At 37.3% G+C, this 18,796-nt stretch overlaps 1 protein-coding gene across 6 annotated transcripts in view; it reads left to right on the top strand.

The window, feature by feature from the left end:
- KANSL1L (KAT8 regulatory NSL complex subunit 1 like) overlaps positions 1 to 18,796 on the top strand; it is a 133,675-nt gene that overhangs the window by 92,826 nt on the left and 22,053 nt on the right. For all 6 annotated transcript variants that reach the window (XM_012751455.3, XM_012751454.3, XM_012751446.3 and 3 more), the window contains one exon: positions 18,282 to 18,444. In XM_012751455.3, coding sequence (XP_012606909.2) covers positions 18,282 to 18,444 — 163 coding nt within the window. The remainder of the gene's footprint in view (positions 1 to 18,281; positions 18,445 to 18,796) is intronic.

The raw sequence follows: 18,796 nt of genomic DNA, 5'->3' as shown, positions 1-18,796 counted from the left end.
AGCAATTCTCCCGCCTCGGCCTCCTAGAGTGCTAGGATTACTGGCATGAGCTACCATGCCCAGCCTAGGCTAATTTTAAAATTTTTTTTAGAGACGGGGTCTTGCTATATTATCCAGGCTGGTCTTAAACTCCTGGCCTCAAGTGTGAGGATTTGATCTTTGCACTGATGTCATTTCTTACTATGAGAACCTTTTGCTGTTTGGAGTAGCTGGAAATGGGAAACAGTCTTACTTTTGAACCTAAAAAGTCTTGGCTCTATTTCCTCTAAACTCTGCCTGAAAACATAACAGCTTCTTTTAAAGCTCATCCTACTTCATCCATACTTTATCATAGGCAATTAAATGAAACCATTTTGTATTTTGCACATTCTGCCTAGAAACCTTAGCTGCCTCTATGAATTCATTATGTACTCTTTCTATCCTCCACATTTTTGTAGGCAACTGTTATACTAGTTGTTCTGCCAGAGCAATAAAATGAAAGAAAGAGAAGTATAAAGATTGGAATAATTATTTAGAATTATTTTCAGAGGTTATGATTCCTTTGCTAGACAGGATTTTAAAAAGCATAAATTAGTACGCATTTTTACTTTACACTGCTCTTTTTATAATACTAATTTCTAATGAGAATGTCAAATGATAATAATAGCTAATATTTATTAAGCAATTATTATGTAGCAGGTATAATTTTAACTTCTAATGCTTTATATATATTTCCTACTTAACATTCATACCCCATTTTCTTTGGGGAAGCTGAAGCACAAAGTGGAAGGAAAAGATGCACATATTTAGCACTATTTAAATGAGTATAAATATAAGTTTGGTAGTTTTCTCTTAAGTGCTAATGCTGAGTCTTTCACAAGCATGAGTTAAACATCTGATCTGAATCTTTCATGAGTTGTTTGAGACTGCTTCTTCCTATGAATTGTTAGCCCATATCAACAATTGTTAAAACTCCACGTAGTTTCTAAGACTGTTTAAAAATGTTTGGCTCCCTTATTCTTCTAGATGAGTAATATCTTTTGCTGTATAAGCCTACTTATTCATTACAGGGACACTATAGTTTATTCTTGGAGAACCTATGCTTTTTTTTAATCCTTGATAATGTTGCTTAATATAACTAGAATATAGATGTATCTTTAGATCCAGAAAATGCATTGTCAGGCATAGATAGACGAGATGTGAAAATGCTCATCAGAATAATATCCTTGTATAAATCTTAAAATGTAAATGTGGCTAATAGCATTCTTCAAAATTTCACTTGCAATTAAGAATTAAAGAAAAGTGTTAATCTGACCACATGCTTCTTCAGCCCTTTCTTGATACTCTGTATACCCAATTACCATGTAACCTTGGGCCCTACATTGTTGGTGTCTCAGCCTTAGGTAACTGAAGCTATCCTAACTCCTGGCAAAGAGAGTTCTTTATCCCATTGGGAAAGGACAACAAAGGCTTCTTGTATCCAAGGTTAGAATTTCCAATGCAGTTTTCCATACAAACAGGTGTGGGTTTTTAGATATACAAATCATTTATATTAGAATAGTAACAATAGTAATAGTAATAATAGTATCAATAGTTCTATTTTGAATTAGGGTAGTGGGCTTATTTCTTATAAGACTTAAGTTAATAAACCTAAATGTTTGATCAAGAATAAGTCAAGAAATACATTCAATCAGTTAGATCAGAGGTTATTTTATATGAAATTGATAAAAGTAGAGATGATTGGTTGAGACCCAGAGTATTATTTGGTCATGCACCCAACTATCTTCCTTCATACTGGGGGGAGGGAGGGTTGTAGTGATGATTATGTCTTCCCTGTTAATACTTGCAGCCCCTGAGCACAAATTTTTTTTTAATTTATTTTTTTATTTTAGCGTATTATGGGGGTACAAGTGTTAAGGTTACTTATATTGCCTATGCCCCCTCCCCCCTCGAATAAGAGCTTCAAGCGTGTCCATCCCCCAAACGTTGCACATCTTACTTGTTGTGGTTTATACACCCATCTCCTTCTACCCCCTCCCGATACCCAATAAATGTTACTCCTATATGTCCACTTAGGTGTTGATCCGTTAATACCAATTTGCTGGTGAGTACATGTGGTGCTGGTTTTTCCATTCTTGAGATACTTCGCTTAGTATAATGGGTTTCAGCTGTATCCAGGAATATACAAGAGGTATATCACTGTTGTTTCTTAAAGCTGAGTAGTACTCCATGGTATACATATACCACATTTTATTAATCCACTCATGAATTGATGGGCACTTGGGTTGTTTCCACAGCTTTCCAATTGTGAATTGTGTTGCTATAAACATTCAAGTGCAGGTGTCTTTTTCATAAAGTGACTTTTGATCTTTTGGGTAGATGCCCAGTAGTGGAATTGCTGGATCAAATGGTAGATCTACTTGTATCACATTGAGGTATCTCCATATTGTTTTCCACAGAGGTTGAACTAGATTGCAATCCCACCAGCAGTGTAGGAGTGTTCCTCTCTCTCTGCATCCACGCCAGTATTTGTTGTTTGAGGACTTTTTGATAAAGGCCATTCTCACTAGAGTAAAGTGATAACTCATTGTGGTTTTGATTTGCATTTCCCTGATGATTAGAGATGTTGAGCATTTTTTCATATGCTTGTTGGCCATTCTGTCTTCTTTTGAGAAGTTTCTGTTCATGTCCTTTGCCCATTTTTTGATAGGGTTGTTTGATTTTTTTCTTGCTGATTTTCCTGAGTTCTAAATAGATTCTAGTTATCAGCCCTTTATCAGATGTGTAGCTTGCAAAAATTTTCTCCCATTCTGTGGGTTATCTATTTGCTCTCTTGACAGTTTCTTTGGCTGTGCAGAAGCTTTTTAATTTCATCAGGTCCCATTTGTTTATTTTTGTTGCTGTTGTGATAGCCTTTGGGGTCTTCTTCATAAATTCTTTGCCTAGGCCAATGTCTAGAAGAGTATTTCCAACATTTTCCTCTATAATTCTAATAGTTTCTCACCTAAGGTTCAAGTCTGTTACCCAGCGTGAATTGATTTTTGTGAGAGGTGAAAGGTGTGGGTCTTGTTTCAGTCCTCTACATGTGGCTATCCAATTTTCCCAACAGCATTTATTGAATAAGGATTCTTTCCCCCAGTGTATGTTTTTGTCTGCTTTGTCGAAGATTAGTTGGCTATATCAGGATGGTTTTATATCTGGGTTCTCTGTTTGTTCCACTGGTCAATATCCTTGTTCTTGTGCCAGTAAAAAGCTGATTTGATGACTATAGCCTTGTAGTATAGTTTGAAGTCTGGTAAATTGATACCTCCTATTTTGTTTTTATTGCCTAGGATTGATTTTGCTATACGGGGTCTTCTCTGGTTCCATACGAAGTGTAAAATTATTTTTTCTATATCTGTGAAAAATGATGATGGTATTTTGATAGGGATTGCGTTGACTCTGTAGGTCACTTTGGGTAGTATAGACAATTAACAATGTTGATTCTGCCGACCCATGAGGATGGTATATTCTTCCATCTGTTTACGTCCTCTGCTATTTCCTTCTTCAGTGTTTCATAGTTCTCCCTGTAGAGGTCTTTTACCTCCTTAGTTAAATATATTCCAAGGTACTTTATTTTCTTTGTTTCTGTTTTGAAGGGAATTGAGTCTTTGATTTGGTTCTCACTTTTACTGTTGTTGGTGTATATGAATGCCTCTGATTTGTGTGTATTGATTTTGTATCCTGGGACTTTACCAAATTTATTTATCAGATCAAGGAGACTCTTGGTTGACTCCTTGGGGTTTTCTAGGTATAATATCATGTCATCAGCAAAGAGTGAGAGTTTGATCTCTTCTACTCTCATTTGGATGCCCTTAATTCCGCTCACTTGTCTGATTGCTGTAGCGAGGACTTCCAGCATTATGTTGAACAGAAGTGGAGATACTGGGCAACCTTGTCTTGTTCCAGTTCTAAGTGGGAATGCTTTCAATGTTTCCCCATTCAGTATGATATTGGCTGTGGGTTTGTCATATATGGCTTGTATCATTTTTAGGTAAGCCCTGTCTATGCCTATTTTGTTGAGCGTTCTTATCATAAAAGGGTGTTGAATTTTGTCAAATGCTTTCTCTGCGTCTATTGAGAAGATCATATGGTCTTTGTTTTTGCTTCTGTTTTTATGATGAATTACATTTATAGATTTGCATATGTTGAATCATCCCTTCATCCCTGGGATGAAGCCCACATCTTTGTGATGAATTATTTTCTTGACAAGCACCTGGATTCGATTGGCTAAGATTTTGTTGAGAATTTTTGCATCTATATTCATAAGGGATATTGGTCTGTAGCTTTCTTTTTTTGTTGCATCCTTTCCTGGTTTTGGTCTCAGGGTTATGTTCACTTCATAAAATGTGTTGGGGAGATTTCCATCCTTCTTGATGTTGTGGAATAATTTATGCAGGATAGGCACCAGTTCTTCTTTGTAGGTGTGGTAAAATTCAGGTATGAAACCATCTAGTCCAGGACTTTTCTTTTTAGGAAGGTTTTTTATTGCTGTTTCAATTTCAGTACTTGATATTGGTCTGTTTAGGAATTCTATTTCTTCCTGGTTGAGCCTAGGGAGGCTGTGTATTTCTAAGAAATTGTTCATTTCCTCCACAATTTCCAGTTTCTGTGCATAGAGGTTTTTGTAGTATTCATATATTATATCTTGTATCTCCGTGGCATCAGTTGTAATTTCTCCTTTATTGTTCCTGATGGAGTTTATTAGAGATTTTTCTTTTCTGCATTTCATTAGTCTAGCCAATGGTGTGTCAATTTTTTTTATTTTTTCAAAGAACCAACTTTTTGTTTTATTAATCTTCCATATAGTTTCCCTGTTGTCAATTTTGTTTAGTTCTGATTTGATCTTAATCATTTCACTTCTTCTGCTGGGTTTGGGGTTGGTCTGTTCTTCTTTTTACAGCTCTTTGAGATGATTCATTAGGTTGTCTATTTGTGATCTTTTCGACTTTTGGATATAGGCATTTATGGAAATAAACTTTCCTCTCAGGACTGCTTTAGCTGTGTCCCACAGGTTTTGGTAACTTTTGTCACCTTTGTTGTTTAGTTCAAAGAATCTTTTGATTTCCATCTTGATTTCCTCGTTTATGAAGTGATCATTCAGCAGAAGGTTGTTTAGTTTCCATGTCTTTGTGTAGAAATGAGGACTCCTGTTAGGATCGATTTCTACATTTTTTCTATTGTGATCTGAAAAGATACATGGTATAATTTCTATTTTTTTAAATTGTTTGAGACATGCTTTGTTTCCTAGGTAATGGTCAATCTTGGAAAATGACCCATGACCTGATGAGAAGAATGTATGCTCAGTGGTTTTGGGGTAGAATGTCCTGTAGATGTCAGTCAGGCCCATTTGTTCTAGGGTTCTGTTTAAGTCCATTATTTCTTTGTTGATTTTCTGTTCGGAGGATCTGTCCTGTGCTGTCAGTGGGGTGTTAAAGTCTCCAACTATTATGGTGTTGTTGTTTATCCATTTGTTTAGATCAAGTAGAGTTTGATTTATGAATCTGGGTGCACCAAGGTTGGGTGCATATATATTTAGAATTGTTATGTCTTCTTGTTGAACTGTATCCTTCGCCATTATATAGCGACTTTCTTTGTCTTTTATTACTTTTGTTGATTTAAAGACTAAGTTATCTGTAATCAGCACCACCATGCCAGCTTTCTTTTGGCTTCCCTTTGCTTGAAATATCGTTCTCCACCCCTTTACCTTTAGTCTAATTGCATCCTTGCAGGTTAGATGTGTTTCCTGAAGGCAGCAGATACTTGGCTCGTGTTTTTTTATCCATTCAGCCAGCCTATATCTCTTGAATGGGGAGTTCAAGCCATTCACATTTATTGAGATAACTGATAGGTGGGGCAGATTTCTGTTCATTATGTTGGGTTGAACTTTGTTGCTTTGTTTTCTCTCTTGAGCCATTATAGTGTCTGGGCTTTGATCTTTAGCTTTGAGTTGATTTACATTCATGAGTGTTTATTGTGCTGATTCGTGGGTAACACTGTTTTGAGTACTTACTTCTTGAAGGGCTGGTCTTGTCTTGGTGAATTCCCTCCATCTTTGCTTATCTGAGAATGTCTTGATTTCTCCTTCATATACAAAACTTAGTTTTTCAGGGAATAAGATTCTAGGCTGGGCATTGTTTTGTTTCAGGAGTGTGAGAATGGGGCCCCAGTCTCTCTTTGCTTGTAAAGTCTCAGTAGAAAAGTCTGGTGTTATTTGAACTGGCTTTCCCTTTTATGTTACTTGCTTCTCTCGTCTTACAGCTCTTAGAAGGGCCTCTTTAGTTGATATTTTGGTCAGTCTGATGACTGCATGTCGTGACGTCTTCCTGTTTGCATTGAATCTCCCAGGGGTCCTCTGAGCTTCTTGAACTTGTATATTGAGATTTTTAGCAAGGCCTGGGAAATTTTCCTCTATTATATCTTCAAATAGCTTGTCCAACCCTTGAGTGTTGTCTTCTTCCCCTTCTGGTAACCCTATGACCCTCACATTAGGTTTCTTCACATAATCCCACAGCTCTTGTAGGCTTTGCTCTTTTCTCTTGTTTCTCTGCTCTATCTCTGTGACTGATTTATTTAATTGAAAGGTGTTATCTTCAATCTCTGAGATTCTTTCTTCTGTTTGATCTACCCTGTTCTTGAGGCTTTCCACTGTATTTTGTAGTTCCCTGAATTGATTCTTCATTTCCAGGAGTTCGGTTAAACTTTTCTTCATTGTATTGATTTCTTTAGTGAACTTTTGTTCCAGGTCCTGGAGGCTTTTTGTGGTTTCTTTGTGTTGGCTATAGAGTTGTTCTTGTAGGTCGTTGAATTTTCTTATGATCCACATTCAGAATTTCTCTTCTGTCATTTTGGTTGCCTGATTTTGGTTGGTGTCCATTTCTAAAGGTCTGGTGTTCCTCTTTGGGGGTGTGATTTCCGTTTGGTTCTTCATATTTCCGGAGTTCCTTTGCTGATTTCTTCTCATGTCGATCAGTTGTTGCTTCTTTCCTTTAGGTTTTCACTTGGGTATTCACACGCCTTGTTTAGTTTCTGAGCCAGTAGGTGGTGTCTGTGGGTGAGATTCAACCATTCCCTGTGTAATGAGTCCATAGGTGCTGTGAAAAGGGTGTGCAGAATGTCCTCCCTATCAGTAGGTGGCGCTTGCTTGGAGGAACAGGCTACACTGTTGTTTTTGTGTTCTGTAACCAGCTCTTGTTCCTCTAGAGAGGCACTCTAATGTCTCAGGTGGTGGGTGGGGCCCTGGGACTTCCAGGTGTGTCCTTTCCTCCCCCTCAGTGAGGGCTGGTCTAGGAGTGAGTCTGGGCGGAGCTGGATTGGGTAAGCCTGCCCTCAGGCACCACCAATGCCATCAGCAGGGGTCAAAGTTCTGTTCTCTGCTTCTAAGAAAAGCTGTGGCGGGGGGTGGGGGTGGACGGGATTGGAATGGCCCTGCTCAGTCTACATGTGGGGGTGGGGCTGTCTGAGACCTACAGACTGGACCAGGCCTCGCTTCTTTCCACCCTCCCCAACTCCATGGCTACTCCTGGGCCTCTGCCAGCAGGCCAAACCTCACATCACTGGGCCTCTCCTGGCTGTGATGCTAACCGGAAGGTTCCCTGCGCAGGAATGCCACCTGGGCTGGGAGCACAGCCTCCCTTTGGAGGAGGGTTGCCCTCTAGAATGCTGATCTGCTCCTGAAGGCACACACACCTTAGTAGGCTGTTCGTGCATATCCCTTCTGTGCCCCAGGCAATGCAAGACCTGGGTGCATGGGATCTGGTCTGCAGGTCTGACCTCTGGGCCCCAGAGTTCAAACTATATCCCCACCAGGGAGAGGAGTGCTAGTCCCAATTCACCCATGGGGAGCCTAAGCTGGGTCTGTGTCTCTCAGCCTCAGGGTCTGCCCCACTCTCTGGGGATCACTGGGCCAGCAGCACCTGGGAGGGCTGGCGGGTAGAGAGCTCACCGTCTGAGTTCCCCTCAGTCAGCTGCAGGGCCCCAAAAGGGAAGGTCCTGTTCCCTAGAGGTGCCTCCGGCTGATGGCTATATTGCCTTTTTGGGCAGCCGTGGATAGAGTCGGGGGAAGGGAGAATGAGGCAATATGTCGCCTGCCGTGTAGCTCAGGTCTGTGTACAGGGAAGTGCCCTGGGGGAGTTGGGAGCCTGGTGCCATATCCGCTACAGGCTTACTGCTCGCTGGCGGTGGCCGTCTCTGGGCTGGTGTCTGCAGGTCTCTCCACCCGATGGGGAGCCCACCAGCAGTCTGAGATGCAAGGGAAGGGAAAGTTAACGACTTCACCTACTTGCTGCTGATCTCCAGGCTGCTCCGGAGGTCTCTGCTTCCAGTTCTTCTCCGCAGCCTCCTCCCGTGGAGTCTCCCGTGGTCTCAGGTACCCCTCCTTCCGACCCTTGTCTGATGTATGCTCGTCTTCTTGCTGCTTTCTTCTAATTTCTGTTAGATTTTGTCTTTTCTGCAGAGACACTCTGTCTGGTGGTGTTTCTCATCCACCATAGAAACAAATCACTTAAGAGACTTATAATAAATTAGATGTAAGATTATAAAGAGTTGGAGTGAAGGTGGTGGAATAAAAAAGACAGATGTAAAAAACATTTTGAAGAAGAAATAACTAGTCTTCTGAACTGATTTGATATTGTTAAAGAAACATTTTCAAAGAGAAGAGGAAAAGGAATAAGAGGCAAAGCAAATTATGGTATTGCTGAATTGACTTTGTAAAATGTCCAAGTCAGGTCTTAATAGTAACTCACATTATGGATTAAGAAGCAGTAGAATATGATCCAAATCTGGTTCTCAATTTAATGTCATCTCATTCATAATTCTATAAGAAGCTCCACTGTGAGGTGGATAAGCGAAACATTTTATATCAATCTTTCAGAACACAAATAAACCCTGAGTCACATGCTTTAAACTTATGTGGTCCTCAGTTATATGTGTTTTCTCTATGTCCCATTCTTCATGTGGTATATTAATTCTTGCAAGGCACTGAGGAAAGAATGGCAAATATTCTCAACCTCTCTCGCTTATTTCAATGGATTGATAGTGGGTATTGGCTGTTTAAAGCTCTGTTTGAGAAATATTTTGACATCTGGGCTTGGGGAAGGGAATACTATGATTAATTAGAAATGCTTACCACAAATGAGGGAAAGACTAGTAGCAGACATCATATATTATTTTCCCGTTCCTATATTAAGGTATCATTATATCAACACTACATGTTAAAATGACTAATTCACTTTCCATATTTCTTAAAAGGCAATATATAAATACATAAATGAATGCATTGCTTTATTGTTTATAGATGATTTGCCTATGCAATTTGGGAGTTGCTTAGCAAATGGGAATAATATATCTTTAGTTTCTGGAAAAATCTTAGGGAAACTGAGCCAGTACTAGTTTGCATACTTCTTTGACCATTTAAAACATTTCTAAGCATGAAAACATTTTAATTCATTATTTCACTAATAGGGTTTTTTGTAGCCTACTACACACATTCTTCTTCTTATTATTATTATTCCTGGGCTGCTTTATTAGTTACCCACTTCTTTGTGTTTTCCCATTAGAAAAGCTGTATATATAAAGAATGTGGATATGTAACCAGTCTTCTTTTAGACTTCTTAAAAATTAAAAATACATTGTTTGCATGATCACAGTTGAGTCTTTACAAAGGACAAAATATTTTAATTATCTACCACATAATGGTCAATAACCATGTGAATTATACTTCTGACTTTTAATAGATTATCTTCAAAAACTAGATATATAAATCTTTTCATAGTATTCTTTCACATGGCTCTAGCACAAGGTTAATTAGAATCTGCTTAACATTAATGAGACTTGGGGGATGCAGAAATCTACTAGGTTAAGCCTGCCAGTTGACAAGTCCCATCCATGTATGCAAAACCTGTGTTTGCTAAATTTCTCGTCTTTCCATTCAAGAAGAACTATTGGGAAAATAGACCTTCATATATAATACCAGAGACATATACAGCTATTTAGAATAATCTATTTATTATGTTTTTCCTACTTTGTTTTCTTCCCTTCCTTCTTTTATTTTCTAGTTAAGAAATACAAAGTACCTACTGTGTGCCACACAATGCCTACACATTGGAGATACCATGATGAACATGATTGAAAGGGTTCTTGCCTTCATGGAGCTATATTCAATGGGGAGAGAGAAACAATATAAATTGTAACTAATGATATGATTTGGAAAAAATATAGAACTAAAGGTGATAGTTTTCTGGGGAAAAGGGGAGTTTATTTTAGATAAGATAGCATGAAGGTCTTTCTGGAGTAATTGACATTTGATTAGAGACTTGATTGAAGTGAAGACGGAACAAGCCACACAGAAGTCTAGAGTTAAAGCATTCTAGTATATCTGAGTGATTAAACTATGAGAAAAAACCAGCAGCAAAAAAGGCCAAGAGAATATAGCTGACCTTGGTGGAAATAGATAATTCAAAGAGCAGAAAATAACTTCCAGAACAGCCTATTGTAATATAAAAGTACCTTTAGAAATTAAAAATTTCTGGAATTAAAATTTTAGTATAATAAATAGAATATAAAGTCAAAGAAATCTCCTAGAACACAGAGAAAAATTAAACATGAGTATTTCCCACAGCTAAAAAGAACATACAGTGTCTTCAGTTTGAAAAGGCCCATAAACTGTTCAGCATTATGAATTAAAATAAATAAATAGCCCACACCTGAACAGATTCTCATGAAATTTCCGAATATCTAGAACATAAGACCTTAAAGCATCTGAAAGGAAAATAAAGCTAACAAAAGCAATGCATTACCTATAATGGATAAGAATGAAACTGTCACTGAAATTTTCATTAATGACTCTAGATGCTAGAAGAAAATGGAGCAATGTCTCCAAAGTAAATTATTTTGAATGTAGGAGTGAAATAAAACTGTCATTATTGGTGCAGTGTGGTGGCTCATGCCTGTAATCCTAGCACTGTGGGAGGCTGAGGTGGGAGGATTGCTCAAGGTCAGGAGTTTGAGACCATCCTGAGCAAGAGCGAGACCCTATCTCTACTAAAAACAGAAGGAAATTAATTGTGGCTAAAAATATATAGAAAAAAATTAGGTGGGCATGGTGGGTAGCTACTGGGGAGGCTGAGGCAAAGGGATTGCTTGAGCCCAGGAATTTGAGGTTGCTGTGAGCTAGGCTGATGACACGCACTCTAGCCTGGGCAACAGGGTGAGACTCTGTCTCAAAAAAACTCATTATTTTCAGATGAAATAATTTCATAGAGAAATACAACAAAATCAATAAATTACTAGAACTAAAACCATTTCTCCACATAAGTAATAACCAATTAGAATATAATTAAAAAACAAGATACATTCCCAAAAGCAGATTGTCAGTTTTCTGAGAATTGACCAAAAATACGTAAGACTGCTATAGAAATTAAAGTTTTTATACAGGATATAAAATAAAGGCTCAGTGGGAAACATTCAGTTTCCTGAATTAAAGGTAATCTCAGTCAAAATTTTAACTGTATTTTCATTTAAACTTAGTAACTTGTTTAAAAGTGAATATTGACAAGTAAAGGTCTATGAGTACCAACTTAAGTGTATTTTCAAAAAAAGGGGGGGAGTGTGGATAGGTGGTAGAACTATCAGATGCTAACTTACAGTAATACAGTATATGGGAACTGGCTCAAGTATAGACAAATGGACCCAGAATGAGATTTCCAGAACAATACCATTATGTAGATTTAAATATTAAAATTATAGTATGTTCTACAATAATACATGCAAATAAAAGAATCCAGATCAGACACATTAGAATGATTGCCAGTGGGGGGAGGGGAATGAATGAGGATTAAAAGAGAATATAAAACAATAGTATTTTATCATCTTGTGACTATATCACAATTTGTTTATCCATTAATCTGCTGTTTGACATTTGGGTTGTTGGTTAGGGCTATTATGAATGAATAAAGCTGCTATAAATATTCTTGTACAACTTTTTGTGTCATTGTTTTGGATGGTATCATTTTACTTTACCATCAGCAATATATGAGCGTTCCAGTTGTTCCCTCTCCTTACCATACCACAATATTATCAGTCCTTTTAATTTTAGCCATTCTACTGGGTGTGTGGTGGTATCATATGTAAATGGTGCTTACTTTGGGTTTAATTACCTTTGTTTTTCTAGCTTAAGGTGGTAACTTATAAAATTGATGTTCAGTCATTCTTTTTTTCTAATATAAGTATATAAAAATTTTGAAATTTTCCTTTTGAGCACTGCTTCAGCATCTCACAAACTTTGATATGTTTTTAGTTCAAAATATTTTCTAATTTTTATATGATTTCTTTTTTGGCCCTGGATCATTTAGAATTACATTTAATTTCCAAATTTGGGTGGATTTTCCAAATATCTATCTGTCACTGATTATTAATTTAATTCAATTGTGATTAAAAAAAACACACTAGACCTGTCATGGTGGCCAGGTGGGAGGATTGCTTGAGCTCAGGATTCAAGACCAGCCTGAGCAAGAATGAGACCCGTTCGCTAATGGAAAAATTAGCTCGGCATGGTGGTGCACGCCTATAGTCCCAGCTACTTGGAAGGCTGAGGCAAGAGGATGGCTTGAGCCCAGGAGTTTGAGGTTGCAACGAGCTACCATGATACCAATGCATTCTACGCAGGCAACAGAACAAGACTCTGTCTCAAATTAAAATATAAAAGAGAGAAAGAGAACTAAAGATAAAGAGAGAAACATATCAAGAATCCACAAAAGAAATGACCATTGAAGCCTGAAGATTTTTTATGAGTATCTTCCAATTAAATCCAACAGAAATTTTTAATATTCTTGAGAGTGACTAGAGGCAAAACCTAGAAATTAGAAGCCATGAAGAGTCATTTTTGAGATCTGCATAAAGCCAAGAGTTTCTAAAGGATAATGACTTTATGAATGGATGAACTACAACTCAAACCTGCTGCAAAGACATGCAAAGAACTTGCCATTCTCTGCCTTGGGCTCTGTCTGAAAAGGGAAAATAGAGTCTCTGCTATAAATAGAAATTATAACAAGTGAGGCCTCTTTCATCTTTGAAGTCTGAAATCATGCTTTACTTAAAAAAGTGCTTTACTTAAAAAAAAAAAAGTGCTTTACTTAAAAAAAAAAAAAAAAAAAAAAAAGACAGGAATTGGCTTTTAAAATAGGTTAGCTACTTTTCCAGATGGTTGTCTGAAACAAATATACATCCTTTCTAGGTTAATGAACTGTCAAGAGAAACTTCTAAAAATCCAATGAATAAAGTTTTAACAAAAATGAATTCCTAATGAGAAAAAAATTATAAAACACACAATAAGGCAACATGATGACAGTCAGTAGAAAGAAAATTACATATATATGTATATGCATGCATATATATGTATATATAAAAATAAATCTCTATAAAATACATATGTGTAGGCCGGGCGCTGTGGCTCACGCCTGTAATCCTAGCTCTTGGGAGGCCGAGGCGGGCGGATTGCTCAAGGTCAGGAGTTCAAAACCAGCCTGAGCAAGAGCGAGACCCCGTCTCTACTATAAATAGAAAGAAATTAATTGGCCAACTGATATATATACAAAAAATTAGCCGGGCATGGTGGCGCATGCCTGTAGTCCCAGCTACCCGGGAGGCTGAGGCAGAAGGATCACTCGAGCCCAGGAGTTTGAGGTTGCTGTGAGCTAGGCTGACGCCACGGCACTCACTCTAGCCTGGGCAACAAAGCGAGACTCTGTCTCAAAAAAAAAAAAAAAAAAAAAAAAATACATATGTGTGTATATATGTATACACACACATAAAGCTACAAAAATAACTTCAGATATTAGAATTATACAGAATATAAAAATGTTTCATATATTTAAGGAAAATAAATTAGAATATTGCTAACATAACTAAAAGGTGGATAGATACAGCTGAAAAGAGAATTGAGTTGGAAGATAGACCTGAATGAAATTACACAAAATGAAGCACAGAGAGAAAAAAGAATTGGAAAAGTTAGCAGAGAAGGTCTAATATATGACTCCAGAGAGCTGGTTTCTGCAACCCCTCTTACCCTGAAGGCAATTTAGAAATCATCAGAGCTGCCCTCCCATCAAAGGCCCAGAGGGCAAAGACCCTGGGGGTGGAACAGTTTCAAACGTGCAGCCAACAGAGCCTGTGGGACCTCAGCATGCGCCGTCCAATGGCATCTCACATCTGCTTTCCACATTGGTGCCTCCAGCTAACCCAGGGGTGGCTCCAGTGAATCCTAATGGAGCACAGGATATGATGGCTAGCCCTGTAGAAGGTACAGGTGGCAAATTTTGGTAGTGTCAACACAGCACAGTCTCCACCCACACACAGGGAACTGTGGCTTGGGCTTTGCCTGGAAAAGCCACTGGTGCACCATTCCAGCCTGGGAGAGCCACAGGCAGGACCCTAGTTGGCAAGAATGGTGGAGGCAGGATCACCACCAGGCGGAGCCACAGGCTTGAGACTCTAACCTGTGATAGCTTTGGAGGCAGGATCACAGCCCCAGTGGGTCTGCAAGGCAGAGCATAAAGCAAAAGAGGATTATTCTGGAGCCTTCAGGTCTAATGGAATTTGGGCAGTCTGGGATAGAATGCTATAGACTGAATATGTCCCCCTCAAAATGCATATATAGAAACATAATCCCAATGTGATAGTATTTGGAGGTGGGACCTTTGGAAGTTTACTTGGTTATAAGGGTAAGCCCTTATGAATGGAATTAGTGCCATTATAAAAAGGACCCCAGAGAGCTCCCACCCCTCTTCTGCCATCTGAGGTTACAGCAAGGAGATGGCCTCTGTACATGAGAAAGTGGACCCTTTCCAGACACCAAATCTGCTAGCACTTTGATCTAGGACTTTCCAGCCTCTAGAACTGTGAGAAATAAATTTCTGTCATTTATAAGCCACCCAGTTTATAGTCGTTTTTTATAGCAACCCAAACAGACTAAGACAGTATCTTATGGTAAGCCTGCTAAAAAAGTGAAGACACAGAGAAATTAGTAAAAGAAGCCAGAGGGAAAAATGACACATTACATTAAATGAGGACAATAAGACCCATAGTTAACTACTTAATGGGAACAATGGAAGCCAGAGGAATGAAAGTATCCTTAAATTACTGAAAGAAAAAAAAAAAGCCAACCCAGAATTTATATCCACAAAAATATCATTAAAAAAACAATAATATACATGGCTAGGCATGGTGGTTCATGCCTGTAATCCTAGCACTTTGGGAAACTGAGATGGGAGGATCATTTGAGGCCAGGAGTTTGAGACCAGCCTGAGTCAACACAGTGAGACCCCCTCTTTACAAAAATATAAGAAAAAAAAATTAGCTGGGCATGGATGCCCACCTGTAGTCCCAGCTACTTGGGAGGCTGAGTCAAGAGATCCCTCTAGCCCAGGAGTTGGAGGGTGCAGCGAGCTATGAGGATGCCACTGCACTCTAGCCCAGGCAACAGATCAAGACCCTGTATCAAAAAAAAAAAAAAAAAAGACAATATATAAATGCTTCAAATAAGTAAAAATTGAGAGAATTTGTTGACAGCAAATCTACATTATAATAAAGAGAGAAGAAATATGATCCCAGGTGGAAGTAGGAAATTATAGGAAGGAGCTAAACCAATGAGAAGGGATAAATTTATAGTCAGTATACATAAATGTTGATAGTAAAAGCAGTAATGGTAATATAGAGCAATATATAAATATATGTAGAATTAAAATGCCTAACAACAACACAAAAAGAAAGAGGAGAGTAAATGAGTTAAAGTGTTCTAATGTCTCAGTTTTCAGGGAAAAGGTAAAGGAATAATTTGTATTATATTGTCAAAGCTAATAGGTTAAAGATAAACATTGTAATCACTAGGGAAAACATTAAAAGAAAGCAAAAGAATGCATAAGTATAAGTTAACTTAGGAGAAAAATATAACAAAATATTTTATTAACCTTAAAGAATGGTAGGATTCAATTAAATATAAAACAAACATACAATATAGAAAGTCATGAAGTCCATTTGGTGGCTCTTTGAAGTGGTTAATAAACTTGATAAGCTCCTAGAAGATTCCTCAAGAAAAATATGTTCAGTTTGACATTTAAGAATCTGTTAATGGAGTTCACCACATTAATAAAGAAAAGCCAAGTATTCATTTTAATAGATTCAGAAAAAGTATGAGTAAATTCAATCTTAACATATTTTTAAAAGTTTTTGGCAAGCTAGGAATATATCCTGATAAAGAACATACCAAAAAAAAAAAAAAATCCTGCAATGCACATCATTCTTCATTCTAATAAATTAAAACCCATTCCTGTTATAATCAGGAACAAAACAAGAATATCTCCTTTGATCATTTGTATTCATTACTGGACTAGTGAACCTATCTAGCATAGTTAGAACTCCCTAAGTAATATTAGGTCATTAAATATGAAATGTTCGATTTCTAATCAAAATTGTAGTTTATTATATCTCAAACAAGATGGAGTACAATTATCAAAGGATGTGCTTAAACTATTGACACAGTTTTGCCGTCTTAATGGTAGCGTACTTATGCCAGCAGCAAAGAAGCCTGGAGAGCGAGTGGTAATGAAATTGCAAAAAACATTGTCCACAGCTAGTTGAAAATTGAATATTTTTCCTTGCAAAAAGTGGTCCAAAGCCTGGAAAAAGTAGTAGTCAGTTGATACTACTGACTGGTGAATACGGTGGATGACAGAGAGTTTCTAAGTCCAGCTTCTGTAGTTTCAGCAGCGTTGTTTTTCTGCAACATGTGGTCTTACAAGAGGATTGGCCCACCTCTATTGACCAATCTTGGCTGCTTAATCACAGCATCCTCACCATTTCATCTAACTGGTTGTAGTGGACATCTGCCGTAATAACTGACCAGGTTTCATGAAGCTGTAGTGGATAATACCAACGCTGGACCACCAAACAGACACCATTAGCTTTTTTTTTGATGAATATTCAATTTTGGACTGTATTTCAGCACTTTGTCTTTATCCAACCATTGTGCTGAATGCTTGAGATTGTCAAAAAGAATCCATTTTTCATCATGTGTAACAAGACGGTGTAGAAATGGTTTGCCTTTATGTAGTGACAGCAAAGGCAAGCTTCGAGATGATTTTTCTTCTGATGCTTGTTTAATTCATGCAGTAACTATCTATTTCTTTACCTTGCCCATTTGTTTCAAATGGTCCAACACTGTTGGAATAGCAATGTCAAACCTTTCTGCTAATTCATGCGTAGGTTGAGATGGATTCACTTCCACTATAGCTTTCAGCTCATCATTATCCACGTTGGTCTCAGGTCATCTGTATTGCTCATCAGAACAGAACTTCTGCAACCATCAACATACTGTGCATTCATTAGCCACATCCTTCTCAAACACTTCATTGATATTTTAAGCTGTCTGCACTGCATTGTTTCCATGACAGAACTCATATTCAAAAATAACATGATTTTTTTTACTTATCCATGGTTTCACAAAAATTGCTCCAAAAAAGATATGAAAGATAATCACAAGCCAAAATATGCATTTAAAAGAATGAGGATGTACCTTCACAATTAAAAAAAAAAACTGACAGAAATGTCAAAAGTGAAATGTCAGATATCAACTATCAAACTTAGTACTTAAGAAAATTGGACAGTCAATACTTAATAACCTAATAATAAACATATTAGGATTGAATAAAAGAGATTAAACTGTTATTTGCAGCTAATATGATTAAATAGAAGATTAAAAGAACCTATGTATTATTAGAATAAGAAAGCAGCAAAGTTGTAGGATACATTCAACATATAAAAGTTAATTTGTATTTTTAAATCTTTTACAATTGAAGTAAGTATTAAAGTTAATTAGGAATACATATAACAAAATATGTGTAATAATTTTATAGAAGAAAGTTATAAAGTTTTATTGAATGAAATTAAAGATGACTTAAATAAATGCAGAGCTATGCCACACTTAAAGATTCTTTTCTCTTTACTGTGAGAAAGAACCATTTTCATAGACATTGTTCTTCATTTTGAAAAACCAAAAAGGGTCTAGTCAAATCTCACTAGATTCATGGCCAATTCTTCAATGGCTTGTCTCACTTATTCTACATCATTTTGAAGTGTTGCATCTAAGGTGATTTAGTAAGCCAGGATTTTCTTCTGGTGTCACTCACATACTGTATTATAACTGTTACACTGTCTTTCATTCTGTTTTCAAGCAAATATGAAGTCTTTGAATTATTTTTTTTTCCTTGCAGACTTTGCCTTCAAAAGAGACATTTTTAAATACTACACAAATGCCTTGCCTACAATCAGCTTCGACTTGGAGTAGCTTTGAACACAATTCAGAGTCTCGGCTATTAAGAGAACATGTATCAGAGTTAGATTCCTCTTTCCATTCTGTTCTATCATTGCCATCAGGTAAGCCTCCTCGTAAAAATTTCTTAGTAACTGGAGTTTTTCTAAAGTGATATCTAATCCTATGAATACAGGGAATCTAATAAAATTTTATTTTTATCAATTACTTTGTCACTAGACATTAGAACTAAACAGTCCCTATGAGGAATTAATTTAGTCGCATGCAGTCTTATTGTTCTACATTGATTCTTTAATCCCTTCCAAACCAATTTGATTTACTTTGGGAAATAACTAAGTTTTCATTTTGTTTAATTTTGAACATTTTATTGGTGGCATGGCTGTGCTGCTGAAATGCTTTTCAGTAATAGGAATTCAGTATTCTTTTTCTAATGTTCTGATTTGCATGGAGTTTTCC

Source organism: Microcebus murinus, chromosome 8 (assembly GCF_040939455.1).
Source record: "Microcebus murinus isolate Inina chromosome 8, M.murinus_Inina_mat1.0, whole genome shotgun sequence".
NCBI classification, from domain to species: Eukaryota; Metazoa; Chordata; class Mammalia; order Primates; family Cheirogaleidae; genus Microcebus; species Microcebus murinus.
The sequence above is the reverse complement of the archived record's forward strand: the minus strand, read 5'-3'. Positions and strand labels throughout refer to the sequence as shown.